General features: G+C 43.7%; 1 protein-coding gene across 1 annotated transcript in view; it reads right to left on the reverse strand.

Annotated features, from left to right (window-relative positions):
* nwd2 (NACHT and WD repeat domain containing 2) overlaps positions 1-17937 on the reverse strand; it is a 75863-nt gene that overhangs the window by 27349 nt on the left and 30577 nt on the right. Inside the window, exon 4 of the mRNA XM_014206477.3 lies at positions 881-997. Coding sequence (XP_014061952.1) covers positions 881-997 — 117 coding nt within the window. The remainder of the gene's footprint in view (positions 1-880; positions 998-17937) is intronic.

A 17937-nucleotide genomic window follows, 5' to 3' on the forward strand; every position in this document is an offset into this window, starting at 1 on the left:
CAAATATCCCGAACCAACAGGTCCCGAGCCAACAGGTCCCAAACCAACAGGTCCCGAGCCAACAGGTCCCGAGCCAACAGGTCCCGAGCCAACAGGTCCCGAGCCAACAGGTCCCGAGCCAACAGGTCCCGAGCCAACAGGTCCCGAACCAACAGGTCCCGAGCCAACAGGTCCCGAACCAACAGGTCCCGAGCCAACAGGTCCCGAGCCAACAGGTCCCGAACCAACAGGTCCCGAACCAACAGGTCCCGAGCCAACAGGTCCCGAACCAACAGATCCCGAGCCAACAGGTCCCGAACCAACAGGTCCCGAACCAACAGGTCCCAAACCAACAGGTCCCAAACCAACAGGTCCCGAACCAACAACCTGTTGAAACTGGACATACCGAACTGAGAGCAGAAAGTCTTAAATAATTTGATGCATGGATGGATGGATGGATGGATGGGTGGATGGATGGATGGATGGATGGGTGGATGGGTGGATGGATGGATGGGTGGATGGATGGGTGGATGGATGGATGGATGGGTGGATGGGTGGGTGGGTGGATGGGTGGATGGATGGATGGATGGATGGGTGGATGGATGGATGGATGGATGGGTGGGTGGATGGATGGATGGATGGGTGGATGGATGGGGGTGGATGGATGGATGGATGGATGGATGGATGGATGGATGGATGGATGGATGGGTGGATGGGTGGATGGATTGGTGGATGGGTGACTGGACATACAGACAGACAGAAGAAGGAACATCCATCTAGTCAACAAACTACCATGTTACAACACAAACTCAAAACAGTCAAATTAACATCTCAACGTTGTGTAATGAACAGGGTGGTTATGAAGGCTTATAAAGGATCATTTACGTGTCATAATACCCACAACAAAACATGGGCCTGCGGACGTCTGGAGACAGTCCTCTAGTAACTTCATCCTGAGACGCTGCAGATCTGGACTGTCCCACTCCTCTGGGTCCATCCCCCAGTACAGGTCCACCACCTACAAAGGACAAATGAACAATACGCATTCCATAAATAATGAATACATTACATATACAGTAAACATTAAGTTTCCTGTTCACAAGGTCAAAGGTCCTAGTACCAGTAATCATTTGGACCAATCAGTTGTAGTGTAGATTAGGTTCATATAGACATATTCCCATCCAGACAGTTGTATTGCACAGAAAACGGCCCATAGAAGAAAAGGGAAAAGAATAGCTATGTTTTCCAACAGCAGACTTAGAGCACGGACCAAGCAGGAGGTTTCCCCCCCCCCCCCACACACACACACACACACACACACACACACACACACACACACACACACACACACACACACACACACACAGAACAGTGCCCACCTGGCTGTCAAACTATCTCACTATGTCTGAGATACCACTCTGTCACTAGGGGCAATGAGGACAGGCAGAATGGAGAGCGACAGAAGGCCTCTGTGTGTGTGTGTGTGTGTGTGTGTGTGTGTGTGTGTGAGTGTGTGTGTGTGTGTGTGTGTGTGTGTGTGTGTGTGTGTGTGTGTGTGTGTGTACCTGTGTTGGCTTCGACAGGGGGGAGATCTCCTGACACATTTGTCAAAACCAGTGTAGCTAGCGCATATAATTCTAAGTGCAAACACGCCGCAGGGGAAATCTCCTCTGGATTGAGAGAATGAAAGAGAGAGCCACATAAACGAGTGTGTGCATGCCAAGTTGCTGCTGTCGCCACCCCTTGGAAGCAGGACAAACCCAGCCTCTGAGAGCATGCTAGACTCTCTGGCTTTCCTCTGTTGGCCTGCATTTCCCAGGGTTCCCTCTGTTGGCCCTGGGTTCCCTCTGTTGGCCTACATTTCCCAGGGTTCCCTCTGTTGGCCCTGAGTTCCCTCTGTTGGCCTACCTTTTCAAAGGTTCCCTTATTTGGCCCTGGGTTCCCTCTGTTGGCCTACATTTCCCAGGGTTCCCTCTGTTGGCCTGCATTCATAGGTGCAGTATGGGTACACTTTAACGATGAGTAATGGTTATTAGGGATGTTTGCTCGTTACATGTGAAGACAAGGAAATAGGTCGGAGAGTAAAATGGGAGTTCTTAGGGTGCAACTCAATATGAGGAAGGTGTTCCTAATGTTTGGTAACCTCAGTGTAGTCTACCAGTCTAACTGTCTATCCACCATTCATAGTAACAATATAGTCTACCAGTCTAACTGTCTATCCACCATTCATAGTAACAATATAGTCTACCAGTCTTTCTATCCACCATTCATAGTGACAATATAGTCTACTAGTCTAACTGTCTATCCACCATTCATAGTAACAATATAGTCTACCAGTCTAACTGTCTATCCACCATTCATAGTAACAATATAGTCTACCAGTCTTTCTATCCACCATTCATAGTGACAATATAGTCTACCAGTCTAACTGTCTATCCACCATTCATAGTAACAATATAGTCTACCAGTCTTTCTATCCACCATTCATAGTGACAATATAGTCTACTAGTCTAACTGTCTATCCACCATTCATAGTGACAATATAGTCTACCAGTCTAACTGTCTATCCACCATTCATAGTAACAATATAGTCTACCAGTCTGTCTATCCACCATTCATAGTGACAATATAGTCTACCAGTCTAACTGTCTATCCACCATTCATAGTAACAATATAGTCTACCAGTCTTTCTATCCACCATTCATAGTGACAATATAGTCTACCAGTCTAACTGTCTATCCACCATTCATAGTGACAATATAGTCTACCAGTCTGTCTATCCACCATTCATAGTAACAATATAGTCTACCAGTCTTTCTATCCACCATTCATAGTGACAATATAGTCTACTAGTCTAACTGTCTATCCACCATTCATAGTGACAATATAGTCTACCAGTCTGTCTATCCACCATTCATAGTAACAATATAGTCTACCAGTCTTTCTATCCACCATTCATAGTGACAATATAGTCTACCAGTCTAACTGTCTATCCACCATTCATAGTAACAATATAGTCTACCAGTCTTTCTATCCACCATTAATAGTGACAATATAGTCTACCAGTCTGTCTATCCACCATTCATAGTGACAATATAGTCTACCAGTCTGTCTGTCTATCCTGTCCTCTATCCACCATTCATAGTGACAATATAGTCTACCAGTCTGTCTGTCTATCCTGTCCTCTATCCACCATTCATAGTGACAATATAGTCTACCAGTCTGTCTATCCACCATTCATAGTGACAATATAGTCTACCAGTCTGTCTGTCTATCCTGTCCTCTATCCACCATTCATAGTGACAATATAGTCTACCAGTCTGTCTGTCTATCCTGTCCTCTATCCACCATTCATAGTGACAATATAGTCTACCAGTCTTTCTATCCACCATTCATAGTGACAATATAGTCTACCAGTCTGTCTGTCTATCCTGTCCTCTATCCACCATTCATAGTGACAATATAGTCTACCAGTCTTTCTATCCACCATTCATAGTGAGAATATAGTCTACCAGTCTGTCTGTCTATCCTGTTCTCTATCCACCATTCATAATAAGAATATAGTCTACCAGTCTGTCTGTCTATCCTGTCCTCTATCCACCATTCATAGTGACAACAGTGGTCGGTGAATCGTTTGTCCAGGTCTCCAATAGGCTAACATTCCACACATAAATTCTAAGCTCATTCAAAGCTGCACCAATGTTCAATATGAATCCACAAGAACCAATAGGAATAGCAGATAGGCATGGAAGAGGCCAGGTGCATCATTGTGCATGAAAGAACAGTGACGTCACGCAGCTCAAAAAAGCGCCCCTATTAATCTTGTTTAGGGACAGTACAAACATCCTTCCCTAGACTAGCCTACAACACCACAATACAATGATTAAATGCATTATTGTTTTCAAGTCAGTACAAAATGCTACTCTAGGCTGCAGTGAAAATGTGATTTGAATAATGGGTGCAAAAACCAAATTATAATATAACTCCAGTCATTCCATTTAGAAAGGTCTAGAAAGGCAGAGTAGCAAGCCAGTCTGGATGTATTTTTACTTCTGATACGGAGATGTGCTGTCTGTTGCAGATCATCATTCTCCCAAGTCATCCTATAATAATGTGGCCACATATTCTCTCAGCAGGCCCAGTTATTCAGGAAATCTTAACACGCGCTCTGTCTCCTCTCCAATCCCAGCGGCTTCATGCTTCATTCATCTAGAGTCTAACGTTTCAATATTGTCTAAATATTTGTCCTTTCACTTTTAAAATGTGTTACCTTTTATATGTGGCATGAACACAACCAGGCGGTCACAATGTTTTAATCTAATTAGGCTACTTCAAAGGTCTCCTGTAGGCTGCCTGCGAACGTTCCTCCACAATATCAGTCCAGCATCCAAACTGTGTAGCAGCCATTTGATGAATGGAAAGAGAAATGTGTTTGGAGATTCTTAAGCCAGGCCTTTGATACTGGGTAAGCCTACAAGGTAGGGAGGGATGTGTTTTCTGTTTGTCTAGATTGACAGTCTATTGTGGTGTTGTTGAAAACGCAAACCCATGATACTATATATTGAAGAGTCCAACGTCACTATGGTGTGTTTATTGGTTGTATGGTGCGTTGGCATAGAAACCTGTTGTTGGATTTTTTGTTGTTGCATATATTTAATATAATTAGAAATATTGCATCAAAATGTTTAAACTCAGATTTCCCCCTAGCTGATCATTGTCTGCAGACGGCTCTGATCGTAGTGTGATGAAACAGGCAGGGAGAGTGAGCTCGTCTGTGGTGGTTCGGTGAACTCTCAGCCTTCTGGCCAGTAGCCCTGCGTGACATCGACTCTGACACATAAAAGCATGCTGAAGTGATTGTCACGTCCTGACCTTAGAAAGATGTTATTTTCTATGGTAGAGTAGGTCAGGGCGTGACAGGGTTTTTTTTCTAGTTTAGTTTTTCTATGTTGTCAGGTTCTAGTTTTGTATTTCTATGTTGGGTTTTGTTTGGGATGATCTCCAATTAGAGGCAGCTGGTCCTCGTTATCTCTAATTGGAGATCATACTTAAGTAGGGTTTTTTTCAACCTGGGTTTGTGGGAGATTGTTTTTGAGTACGTGTATGTTAACTCTGCGTCACGGTTTGTTGTTTTTGTTCATTCAGTTTATTGTATATTGTATTGCATAGTTTCACAGTGTAAATAAAATGTGGAACGACACACACGCTGCACTTTGGTCCGCTCCTCCTTATGACAACCGTGACAGTGATAAAGTCAATATCCACTTTTATAAATCCAGGGTCGCTACCGAATCATTGGTCACTACAGTTATTGTTATTTGTGGTTGTAAACGTTATTTTGAATTCTATGAGGGCGGAGGATGCACAGTACAAGGGGATGGTCATGTGAAAGTATTTTCAATAAACTATCCCTTAGGTGTTTTCAGGTATCAACTGTCCTTCGACCCTGTCCTTCGACCCATTTCATCTCACTGTTGAGTACTTGTCGGTGGAGCAACAGAGAACAGGGCGGAGAAGCCAGAACGATTTACGATTTATCAGCTCAGGATTACCATCATGGTCAGCAGGCTTGTCAGAAAGCCAAGCAAAGGAGGAAACAGTCACTTTGACTGACACATTGACAGTGAGCATAACAGAACTGACAGGCCTAATAATCCCCTGCAAATGGAGTGTGGGTGGGGCCTTCTGTTTGACTGACAGCTCTCTGGGGAGCTATCTTCCACATGATTGGCTGGAGTCTAGCCCGTGTTCATTGACTGGGTTGTAGAGGACATGCAGGCTAGGAGCAGTACAGCTGGGGAGAGAGAACAATCAGTTAGCAGTTTAAAAACCTCATAAAACTTATTCGGGATCAATGTCCCTTCCACGGGATGGTTGAGCTAATGTAGGCTAATGTGATTAGCATGAGGTTGTAAGTAACAAGAACATTTCCCAGGACATAGACATATCTGATATTGGCAGAAAGCTTAAATTCCTGTTAATCTAACTGCACTGTCCAATTTACACTAGCTATTACAGTGTGAGAATACCATGCTATTGTTTGAGGAGAGTGCACAATTTTGAACATGAAAAGTTATTAATAAACAAATTAGGCACATTTGGGCAGTCTTGATACAAATGTTTGAACAGAAATGCAATGGTTCATTGGATCAGTCTAACACTTTGCACATTCGCTGCTGCCATCTAGTGGCCAAAATCTAAATTGCACCTGGGCTGGAATCATACATTATTGCCTTTCTCTTGCACTTCAAAGATGATGGTACAAAAAAATACAAAAGAACAGTTGTTTTTTTCTTTGTATTATCTTTTACCAGATCTATTGTGTTATATTCTCCTACATTCCTTTCACGTTTACACAAACTTTCAGTGTTCCCTTTCAAATGGTACCAAGAATATGCATATCCTTGCTTCAGGGCCTGAGCTACAGGCAGTTAGATTTGGGTATGTCATTTTAGGCGAAAATTGAAAAAAAGGGGTGGATCTTTAACTGCTAACCAACTCCATACCTTGCACCCCTGGCTGGTGCCCTGCAAGGCATGTCAAGAAGGCGGAGGTGAAATGGTAGTCTAATAATCTTCCACACTGGTGGAAAAGTGAATTCCAGCTGACCAATTGTTAGGTTTAGGTTTCACTCAAGTTGACTTTACACAACAGTTACACCTACGTTATTACATACTATCTGTCTGTACATTCTCAGAAATATGGGTACGGTTAGGGTACAGTACTGTTAACCTGGGTTACAAAAGATCAAAATACACATCATGTACCTTCAGAGGTACACATATGATCTCACATGGTACTGTCTTTTTAGGGTACTTTGTTACCCACTATTTTGAATAGCTTGGTGGGGGGGGGGGGTGGCATTCAGTTAGTTATTTTTGGCCACCCATTAGTGGAAGTGTTGTACCAGTTTAAGTGGTCTATGGTTATGCTTATTCAAGTTCGAGCATGCCCGCTGCTATGTGATCCATGCAGTGCTCACAATTAGTTCTTCACTTCTGTTTTCTAATAGTTTATAATTCTAAACTTGGTGAAAAGGGAATGTGAACAAGATCAAATAAGGAACATGGCATTCTCTCGCCTTCTGCTTGCAGGCCTGCTTCTGCCCATGTCAAAGGCCTGCTTCTGCCCATGTTAAAGGCCTGCTTCTGCCCATGTTAAAGGACTGCTTCTGCCCATGTTAAAGTCCTGCTTCTGCCCATGTCAAAGGCCTGCTTCTGCCCATGTCAAAGGCCTGCTTCTGCCCATGTTAAAGTCCTGCTTCTGCCCATGTTAAAGGCCTGCTTCTGCCCATGTTAAAGGCCTGCTTCTGCCCATGTTAAAGGCCTGCTTCTGCCCATGTTAAAGGCCTGCTTCTGCCCATGTTAAAGTCCTGCTTCTGCCCATGTTAAAGGCCTGCTTCTGCCCATGTTAAAGTCCTGCTTCTGCCCATGTTAAAGGCCTGCTTCTGCCCATGTTAAAGGCCTGCTTCTGCCCATGTTAAAGTCCTGCTTCTGCCCATGTTAAAGGCCTGCTTCTGCCCATGTTAAAGGCCTGCTTCTGCCCATGTTAAAGTCCTGCTTCTGCCCATGTTAAAGGCCTGCTTCTGCCCATGTTAAAGTCCTGCTTCTGCCCATGTTAAAGGCCTGCTTCTGCCCATGTTAAAGGCCTGCTTCTGCCCATGTTAAAGTCCTGCTTCTGCCCATGTTAAAGGCCTGCTTCTGCCCATGTTAAAGTCCTGCTTCTGCCCATGTTAAAGTCCTGCTTCTGCCCATGTTAAAGTCCTGCTTCTGCCCATGTTAAAGGCCTGCTCCTACCCATAGCAAGCAACACAGTGCTGGGCGTGGCCCAGTGAGAGGTGCTTTTCACCCACTGGTGCTGGGTCACATTTGTTCATTTGTGGTCAGTTTTGGTATGTACGCACGCACGCACGCACGCACACACACACACACACACACACACACACACACACACACACACACACACACGTTATTATGATGCAGTACAAAGAAATGTGCACTCTATTCACAGTGGTCTATTTCTAGGGGCATGAGTTTCAAGTTGAAGTTTTAAGTTTGGGGAAGCTTACAATTTATCCGACCATTTCTACCGATCTGCGTACCAGTTATGATTTTCATATGCAGATTTTCGTGGAACAGTTTCATTTCAAAAATACAATTTTTGTTTCTCAAAATAATTTTCACTTAATAATACATATCGGAATTAAAATGATCAAATGTAAAAGTTAAAATGCCACTAATATGAGAGATCTGCCATATGAGCCTCTGTCATATGGACACATTGATTCACGGTGAGCCACTAGCAGCTAAAGAAATGAGATACAGTCTCTAGATTCTAGACCAATGTAGCAGTAAGATACATAAATACATAAAATTCATAAAGCTGACAAATAAAAACGGAAAATATCCTGATGAAAATGCCTGTTTTTCATTACTCCATAGATACTCCGCCTGTCTGCCTCCCTTTTGATCGGTCTGGGTCCCTCAGAGTTTCCTGCGCCAGGGAGCTCTGGACAGACAAAGCTGTTTTTGCGCAAATGAAAATGTGTTCAGGTATTTTAGGACATTTCCACTGGATATGCAGGATTCTCAGAGCATGATAGTTTTCTCTTTTTCGCCTGGGCCTGATGATTATCGAGGGGGAGAGTGTTGGAAAGATCTTCCAAATACTGTGAGGAAATATTATCCATCACAATGGATACTTTATTTTTTTTTCATTGCTCACATGGAGCACTTCAAACCAAATACAATGAAATAATGTACAAAACTCATAAATGATGGTGTGAAATATCAAAACTTGTTTCACAAAAGTGTAGCGGGCTGTGCGAACAACGTTTCCACTCTGACTTCACAGTAAATGACTGTAGGCCTAATTAACACATGAATTAACAGAAATGTATGTAACCAAATGACGGGGATTAGTGGTTCTTTTACTACGGGTGACATGTGTAACGGGGAATTTATCAACAATAAACAATCAAAGGGCAAACAATTAACACAATAAAATAACGAATGCGGAAGAATTGGTGGGAGACAGCTCAGCTTTTTCTGGAGAGAGCCAATATCTTCACCACCCAATCCCGTTCTTCTTGTCTCAACATTTCAAAATGATACTGAAGACACATTATAGTCACACATATTTTAGATGCTTTTTCCACTGACAGTCGCATCTCGATAAGCAGCTAGGACTATTACCACGCACACTGTCCGAATCACGGGCTTCCCAACTAGGGCGTGTAGACCTACACGCTTTTTGATTTGAAACAACCCACAGCTTTAAAAGAAGCTTAACATCGTCTGTGGCTAAGTCATACTCTCTGAGGAAGTATTCTGAATGATTTTCTTTATTTTCTGTATAGACAGGAGTAATTATATCATTTAGTCAAATTAGTTTCTATTTACACCTCCCTACTCAAAACATCTTCCTGCAGCTATGTAGAGAAGATACATCATTTTTTTTACTTAAAAGGAATAAAAGTCATTGTGGTTGTACCCTAAATAAAGCAAATGTGCACCTTTTGCCTCTTTTAAGGTACGGACTGCAAGGGCTCAATTATGTCCAGTACCTTTAACTAATGGTGCAATGGACGTACCTTACAGGGTACCGCTACAGTGACAAGTGTTTATACCCCTTTACGTTGCCATTGACTACCTTTTTTTCTAACAGTGTACTGTGTTGTTCCATGAAAAGGTTACACTCAATAGTATTTTATTCGCTTCGCGCAATAATCAAATGTGTAGTGTAATAGCCACACAACGAAGACAAATCCTACAATCAAAGCCTACTGTGATAAACAGCACAACCAACGCCAAAAAAAAAACCGGGACAAAATTAATCCATCAAGACATATTAGGTACACTAATAAACTGCATCACTTAATATCATGAAACCCCTCAATACAACACCAATTCAATAATGGACTCAGACTCTTTATTTGGCATGGGGGGGGGCTCATGAGCTCATAACACCCCTGTGTTGATGGGAGAATGGAGAGGTGTAACAGGACATTGTACGGCAGGCGGGGGATTCAACAGAGGCCCAGTAATTAAACTCAAATGAAGACATTAGTCATCTCGTTCTCCCACCGCCGCAGGGGAGGCCACCGCGCTAATTTAATACCCCCCTCCCCTCCCCTCCCACTCCAACCCACAGACTCTGATGTGTGGCTCGGAGCGAAGAAGGGAATGGATAGATAGAGATGGAGGGACGAGGAGGAGGAGGAGGAGGGAGGAAAACATAGTGTCACTTTCTCCAGGAGTTCAGAGAGTTGGTAGAGGTGTTTGGATAGGGGGATTAGGACGAAGCGGTGAATGAAAGAGAGAATCCTGTATACTGTAGATGGAGAATGTTCCACATTGGCTTTTGGTTTCAATCATTCTGCAGAGTTCTTATTTCTCGGTCACTTTCCTGCTCACCGTGCCTCCTCCCTCCACTTCTCTCTCTCTGTCATATCTCTAGTCCTCAATGTCCATCTCCTCGCCATTAGCCATAATGATAATAATGACTTATATTTCATTGTATAGTACCTTTCAGATCTCAAGGAAGGTTTACACAGTGAAGACATCATAGGAAAGCACCAATACATCTCTCCCGTACAGGGTTGTAAAATTCCGGAAACTTTCAATAAATTCCCAGGTTTTCCAGAAATCCTGTTTGGAGGATCCTGAATTTCCTGCTTATTCCCTCCTGATTCTGGGAATTCTTAAACCGGATTTATTGAATGTTTTTTTGCCACCGTACCCCTGTATCTCTCTCTCTCTCCATCCTTCTTTCCATCCCCTTCTTTCTCTCTTCCTCCCTCCATCCCTCTCTCTCCATCTCTCCATCCCTCTGTGGTAGGAGGGGTTGTGGCAGCTTACATAAGAGGCTGAGGCAACTTCAGTTAAGCAGCTTGCTATTACCCTTGAAAGACGTTTGCTCGCAGCAGGTCAAGTGCAAAATAAGCCATTTTTTTTATAGGATGTTAGACTATTAGAACTGAGGATTAGGCCCCCATATATGGAAGGAAAGGGTACGAAATCAAGCAGAAAATATGAAAAGAACAACCAGCAGAATCCCTCTGAGGCAAAATAACACTGAAAAAGAAATGCCACCTCCAGAAATACAGTTCATATCTAATGACTGTTGATCTACCAATTACCAACGCAACAATAGTGTGGTGTATTTTACTAAGCATGCGATTTAATATTATAACCCTCGTATCAATGTGAGCTACAATTAACTCATCTGCTCTTACATCTAAATCAACAACAAACCCGCTTCAGTGTGAAAATAAAAACATTTCATCACAGCTGGAGACACTCTTAACATCCCACAAGACACCTGGAGGGAGATGGGAGGTAGAAAACGACAAAATATCTCTCAATTACCCATTCCGGCTCAGACAGCCGCTAATGTTACAGATCCAACTATTTGCCAGTCGCTGACACTTAGGGCCAATTAAAGGTAAGCCCCTGACGTTTTGGCTCACCCACGGGTGAAGTTCATCATGTTAAGGTCCAGAATGAAGATGTAAGTGCAGGAAAGACATGGTTTTAGCGTATTATAATGATGAAGGTGGAAAGGAAAGGGGCTGGTTTTGAATTGTCTGGGTGCTAAGTGGCTGTATAATTGGAGGACGGCAGCCACTCTTCCTTTTGAGTTTTAGTGGAGGACTGGGGAGAGGAGAGGTGTTATAGCAGTCAGGAAGGGACACCAGAAAGGTGAACGGAGACGCTGGTGCAATGCCAAGAGATGAGAGATTGGGAGGGAGGGATGGAGAGAGAAACAGAGAGAGAGAGACAGAGAGAGAGACAGACAGAGAGAAAGAGAGTGAGAGAGAGAGCGAGAGAGAGAGAAAGAGAGAGAGTGAGAGAGAAAGAGAGTGAGAGAGAGAGACAGAGAGACAGAGAGAGAGAGAGAATGAGAGAGAGAAACAGAGAGAGAGAGAGAGAGAGAGAGAGAGACAGAGAGGTGTACAATATACAGTACGTGACTATCCACATTAAATTTCAGTTCTGCTTTCTACTACCTACTTAACAAGTTTTCACCAACCCCGTCTCTTAGAGGTGCAACATTTTATTTAGCATAACTGAAAATCTGTTGGTTAACAAGGGCATGTTAAGGAAGACGAGGAAACTGCACCTTTTCTGTCTTACAGCGTTTGATCCTAGAATTGTGTTTGTTTTGTGTTTGAAAGCACTAAAAGAATTATACTAAAATTACCCTCGGAACAACAAAGTAGGTCTGCATATCAAGCCTACAGCTTAGCAGGTTTGAGGAAAGATACATTGTTGACGTGCTTTCTTCTTTAGGAAACACTTTGAGAGGCTTAAATAATTCTGAAAACACAGCTCAGCTCTGAAAGTGTTTTTTTTCTGAAGCCGTCGCCTTGTGTGGAGGATATATTCCCACTCTCGGGTTTTTGACAAAGCTAAAATGACAAGTTTATTTCCTCTACTTCAAAAGCCACTGCATCACAGAGTGCCTAAATAGTCAACACAATCTGAAATCGAGTTTCACCTCGTCTGTCTCTCTCTCCTCAGTAGCTGGTATTGTTAGAGACGTTTGACTGACAGCCGTTAAACAATATCCCACAACTGTAGCAGGACAGCTGCTATTGTAATTGTCATCTCTTGTGGTGACGGGAGTGTGTGTGTTTTGATGTGTGTGTGTGTGACGGATGTGTTTAATTGTGTGTGTGTTTGCGTGTTTGATGAGTTTGTGTGTTTCTGTGTGTGTGTGTGTGTGTGTGTGTGTGTGTGTGTGTGTGTGTGTGTGTGTGTGTGTGTGTGTGTGTGTGTGTGTGTGTGTGTGATGTGTGTGTGTGTGTGTGTGTGATGTGTGTAAGTGTGTGTGTGTGTGTGTGTGTGTGTGTGTGTGTGTGTGTAACTGTGGACCTACAGATATTAGCACTTTTATCAAAACAAATGTTTACTGTATCAAACAGTTATTTTACTGAATCAAACAGTTATTTTACTGAATCAAACAGTTATTTTACTGAATCAAACAGTTATTTTACTGAATCAAACAGTTATTTTACTGAATCAAACAGTTATTTTACTGAATCAAACAGTTATTTTACTGTATCAGTGTAAAATCACAAATGGAGTGTTGCATAGAAGGCCGATCTCTATTTCTTTATAGCATATCAAATCAAATCACCTTTTATTTGTCACATGCTTTTCAAACAACTGGTGTAGACTAACAGTGAAATACTTACTAACGGGCCCCAACAATGAAAAACAAGATGAGAAATAGTAGAAAATAGAAACAGTTTAATTATAAACTGGGTGGTTTAAGCCCTGAATGCTGATTGGCTGACATCCGTGGTAGATCAGACCATATACCACAGGTATGACAAAACATTCATTTTTACTGCTCTAATTACATTGGCAACCAGTTTATAATAGCAATAAGGCACCTCAGGGGTTTGTGGTATATGGCCAATATACCACGGTTAAGGGCTGTATCCGGTCACTTTGCCCCCTTTTCTGATTTTCTTTATTTTTGATGTTTGATACTGAATGTTATTAGATCTTCAACAAAAACCTAAAATTAGATAAAGGAAACCTGAGTTTACAAATAACAAAAAAATGGATGCTTATTTTATTTATTTAATTAACAAGGTGAATTTCCCACTTTCACTCAATGACTGGTTGTTCCACCTTTAGATCCAATGATTCCAACCCAACACTTCCTGTAGTTGTTGATCAGTCTCTCACATTGCTGTGGAGGAATTTTGGCCTATTCTTGCACGCAGAACTACTTAAACTCAGGGACATTTGTGGGTTTTCAAAGATGAACTGCTCGTTTCAAGTCCTGCCACAACATCTCAAATGGGATTATTAGGTCTGGATTTTGACTAGGCCATTCCAAAACTTCAATTGTGTTGCTTTTTAACCATTTTCATGTAGACTTGATTGTGTGTTTTGGATCAATGTCTTGCTGCATGACCAACCTGCGTTTCAGCATCAGCTCACAGACGGATGGCCTGCTATTCTCCTGTAGAATTCTCTGATATAGAGCGAATTCATGGTTCCTTCTATTAAGACAAGTCGTCCAGGTCCTGAGGCAGCAAAGCATCCCCAAACCATCCCACTACCTCCACCATGCTACTGAACCACCACCAGGTTCTTACTGTGCAATGCAGTGTTTGGTTTTCACCAGACATAATGGGACCCATCTCGTCCAAAAAGTTGACTCCAGTTTGGCAAAAAGCACCTGGATGATCATCAAGACTCTCGGGAAGAATGTTCTATCGACAGATTAGTCAAAAGTATAACTTTTTGAATGACATGGGTCCCATCATGCCTAGCAAAAACCAAACACTAGAATGGAAATACGTTCTAGACCATCTGATTTGTCCCAGAAACCGATGTGGTTTGGCCAGAGACATTGGCTTTGATACTCTGATTGGTTCGAGATGATCCAATCGCTGATAACTTTGTTTTGTACAACACCCCTCATTTTTTTTGACATCACCACAAAGGACTTAAAAGACGACAGTCTCAGACTGAGGTAAGTAGCGAACATAGAGCAGTGGATGAATTCAGTTTGAGTCATCAGGCAAATGCACTTGACTACCTGCATCAGATATGTTCTTGCTGGTCTGGAACAAAAGCCAGCACAACCTATTATTGTAATGTTTTCCTGAGAAGAGGCCCTGTGATTTACTTAGGTGTCAATCAACGACAACCCTAGTAATTCACCAAAAACACACCCAATTCTTCAGGACACTCAATGTTTAGTGAGCTGTTGACTATCGAACCATACAGTCCTAGCAGGTCATTTGCATTAAGTCATGCTGGTGCCGCTTCGGGAACCGTTTCCGAGGTCACTCGGCCCCACAAAGCATCACATTTCGGATATCAAAGGGAAAAGCTTGACAAATCATTCAAGAACAATCTCAGAAAAATCGGACCGCGACTTTACTCCAGGGGCTCTCCTGGATTTGTTTAACAAACATCTTTTGATAAAATCTCTCTGCGCAGTACCACAGCAGCCATTTGCAATGTAAATCATCCCAGATCGGTGAGAGCCATGGGAAAAATGGGGCTAATTCATTCATGGTAGGGAGAAACAACAAAGGAAAGAGACACACACACACACACACACACACACACACACACACACACACACACACACACACACACACACACACACACACACACACACACACACACTCACACACACACACACACACACACACACACACACACACACACACACACACACACACACACACACACACACACACACACACACACACACACACACACACACACACACACACACACACACAGTCTTATCAAAGAGAGATATCCTGCAGCATTCACCATCCTTCCTTATCTCTACTGCCCTTCTGTCTGCCTTAAAGAGACAGAGCCCCTGTGTGCAGCTCGCTCGTGGGACCCTTCAAGGCATGTTGCTGAGTTTGCGTCTGCTTTCATCATTGGGCCAGACAAGACAGCGATTTAAATAATATTAAACCTCTTTTCGATCAATATTGAAAGCGTGGTTTGAGGGGATATTAGTGGTGCGCGGGTCAGCTGTTTGTTTGCCAGCAATTTCTAATAACCCACCCGCAGCCACCTGACTAGATGTGATAAAGTGACAATCAGAGGGCTGCACCCAACCCTAACCTGCGAATGTAGAACATGCGCTGTAGGCTACAGTCGGAGATGGCGTAATGATGTTTTGACAGGGAGGGCATTTTTCTTTTTTGCCTAATTTGGATATGTTTCTGCCAATAATTTCCTACATTTTGGTGCGCTATTTGATAGTCAACTTGTCTATAATTAGGGATTGATCGAAATTTATAAAATGGATACGTGTAGGCTGAGATACAACGTCCTATAGCCCATCGATCAGAGGCTGAGGTACAACCTCCTATAGCCCATCGATCAGAGGCTGATACAACCTCCTATAGCCCATCGATCAGAGGCTGAGGTACAACCTCCTATAGCCCATCGATCAGTGAGTGATACAACCTCCTATAGCCCATCGATCAGAGGCTGAGGTACAACCTCCTATAGCCCATCGATCAGAGACTGATACAACCTCCTATAGCCCATCGATCAGAGGCTGAGGTACAACCTCCTATAGCTCATCGATCAGAGGCTGATACAACCTCCTATAGCCCATGGATCAGAGGCTGAGGTACAACCTCCTATAGCCCATCGATCAGAGGCTGAGGTACAACCTCCTATAGCTCATCGATCAGAGGCTCAGGTACAACCTCCTATAGCCCACCGATCAGAGGCTGAGGTACAACCTCCTATAGCCCATCGATCAGAGGCTGAGGTACAACCTCCTATAGCCCATCGATCAGTGAGTGATACAACCTCCTATAGCCCATTGATCAGAGGCTGAGGTACAACCTCCTATAGCTCATCGATCAGAGGCTGAGGTACAACCTCCTATAGCCCATCGATCAGAGGCTGAGGTACAACCTCCTATAGCCCATCGATCAGAGGCTGAGATACAACCTCCGATAGCCCATCGATCAGAGGCTGATACAACCTCCTATAGCCCATCGATCAGAGGCTGAGGTACAACCTCCTATAGCCCATCGATCAGAGGCTGAGATACAACCTCCGATAGCCCATCGATCAGAGGCTGATACAACCTCCTATAGCCCATCGATCAGAGGCTGAGGTACAACCTCCTATAGCCCATCGATCAGTGAGTGATACAACCTCCTATAGCCCATCGATCAGAGGCTGAGGTACAACCTCCTATAGCCCATCGATCAGAGGCTGATACAACCTCCTATAGCCCATCGATCAGAGGCTGAGGTACAACCTCCTATAGCTCATCGATCAGAGGCTGATACAACCTCCTATAGCCCATGGATCAGAGGCTGAGGTACAACCTCCTATAGCCCATCGATCAGAGGCTGAGGTACAACCTCCTATAGCTCATCGATCAGAGGCTGAGGTACAACCTCCTATAGCCCATCGATCAGAGGCTGAGGTACAACCTCCTATAGCCCATCGATCAGAGGCTGAGGTACAACCTCCTATAGCCCATCGATCAGTGAGTGATACAACCTCCTATAGCCCATCGATCAGAGGCTGAGGTACAACCTCCTATAGCTCATCGATCAGAGGCTGAGGTACAACCTCCTATAGCCCATCGATCAGAGGCTGAGGTACAACCTCCTATAGCCCATCGATCAGAGGCTGAGATACAACCTCCGATAGCCCATCGATCAGAGGCTGAGGTACAACCTCCTATAGCTCATCGATCAGAGGCTGAGGTACAACCTTCTATAGCCTATCGATCAGAGGCTGTGATACAACCTCCTATAGCTCATCGATCAGAGGCTGAGGTACAACCTCCTATAGCCTATCGATCAGAGGCTGAGGTACAACCTCCTATAGCTCATCGATCAGAGGTTGAGGTACAACCTCCTATAGCTCATCGATCAGAGGCTGAGGTACAACCTCCTATAGCTCATCGATCAGAGGCTGATACAACCTCCTATAGCCCATCGATCAGAGGCTGAGGTACAACCTCCTATAGCCCATCGATCAGAGGCTGAGGTACAACCTCCTATAGCCCATCGATCAGAGGCTGAGGTACCACCTCCTATAGCCCATCGATCAGAGGCTGAGGTACAACCTCCTATAGCCCATCGATCAGTGAGTGATACAACCTCCTATAGCCCATCGATCAGAGGCTGAGGTACAACCTCCTATAGCCCATCGATCAGAGGCTGATACAACCTCCTATAGCCCATCGATCAGAGGCTGAGGTACAACCTCCTATAGCTCATCGATCAGAGGCTGATACAACCTCCTATAGCCCATGGATCAGAGGCTGAGGTACAACCTCCTATAGCCCATCGATCAGAGGCTGAGGTACAACCTCCTATAGCTCATCGATCAGAGGCTGAGGTACAACCTCCTATAGCCCATCGATCAGAGGCTGAGGTACAACCTCCTATAGCCCATCGATCAGAGGCTGAGGTAC

The sequence above is a fragment of the Salmo salar genome, chromosome 07 (assembly GCF_965601325.2).
Source record: "Salmo salar chromosome 07, fSalSal1, whole genome shotgun sequence".
NCBI lineage: Eukaryota > Metazoa > Chordata > Actinopteri > Salmoniformes > Salmonidae > Salmo > Salmo salar.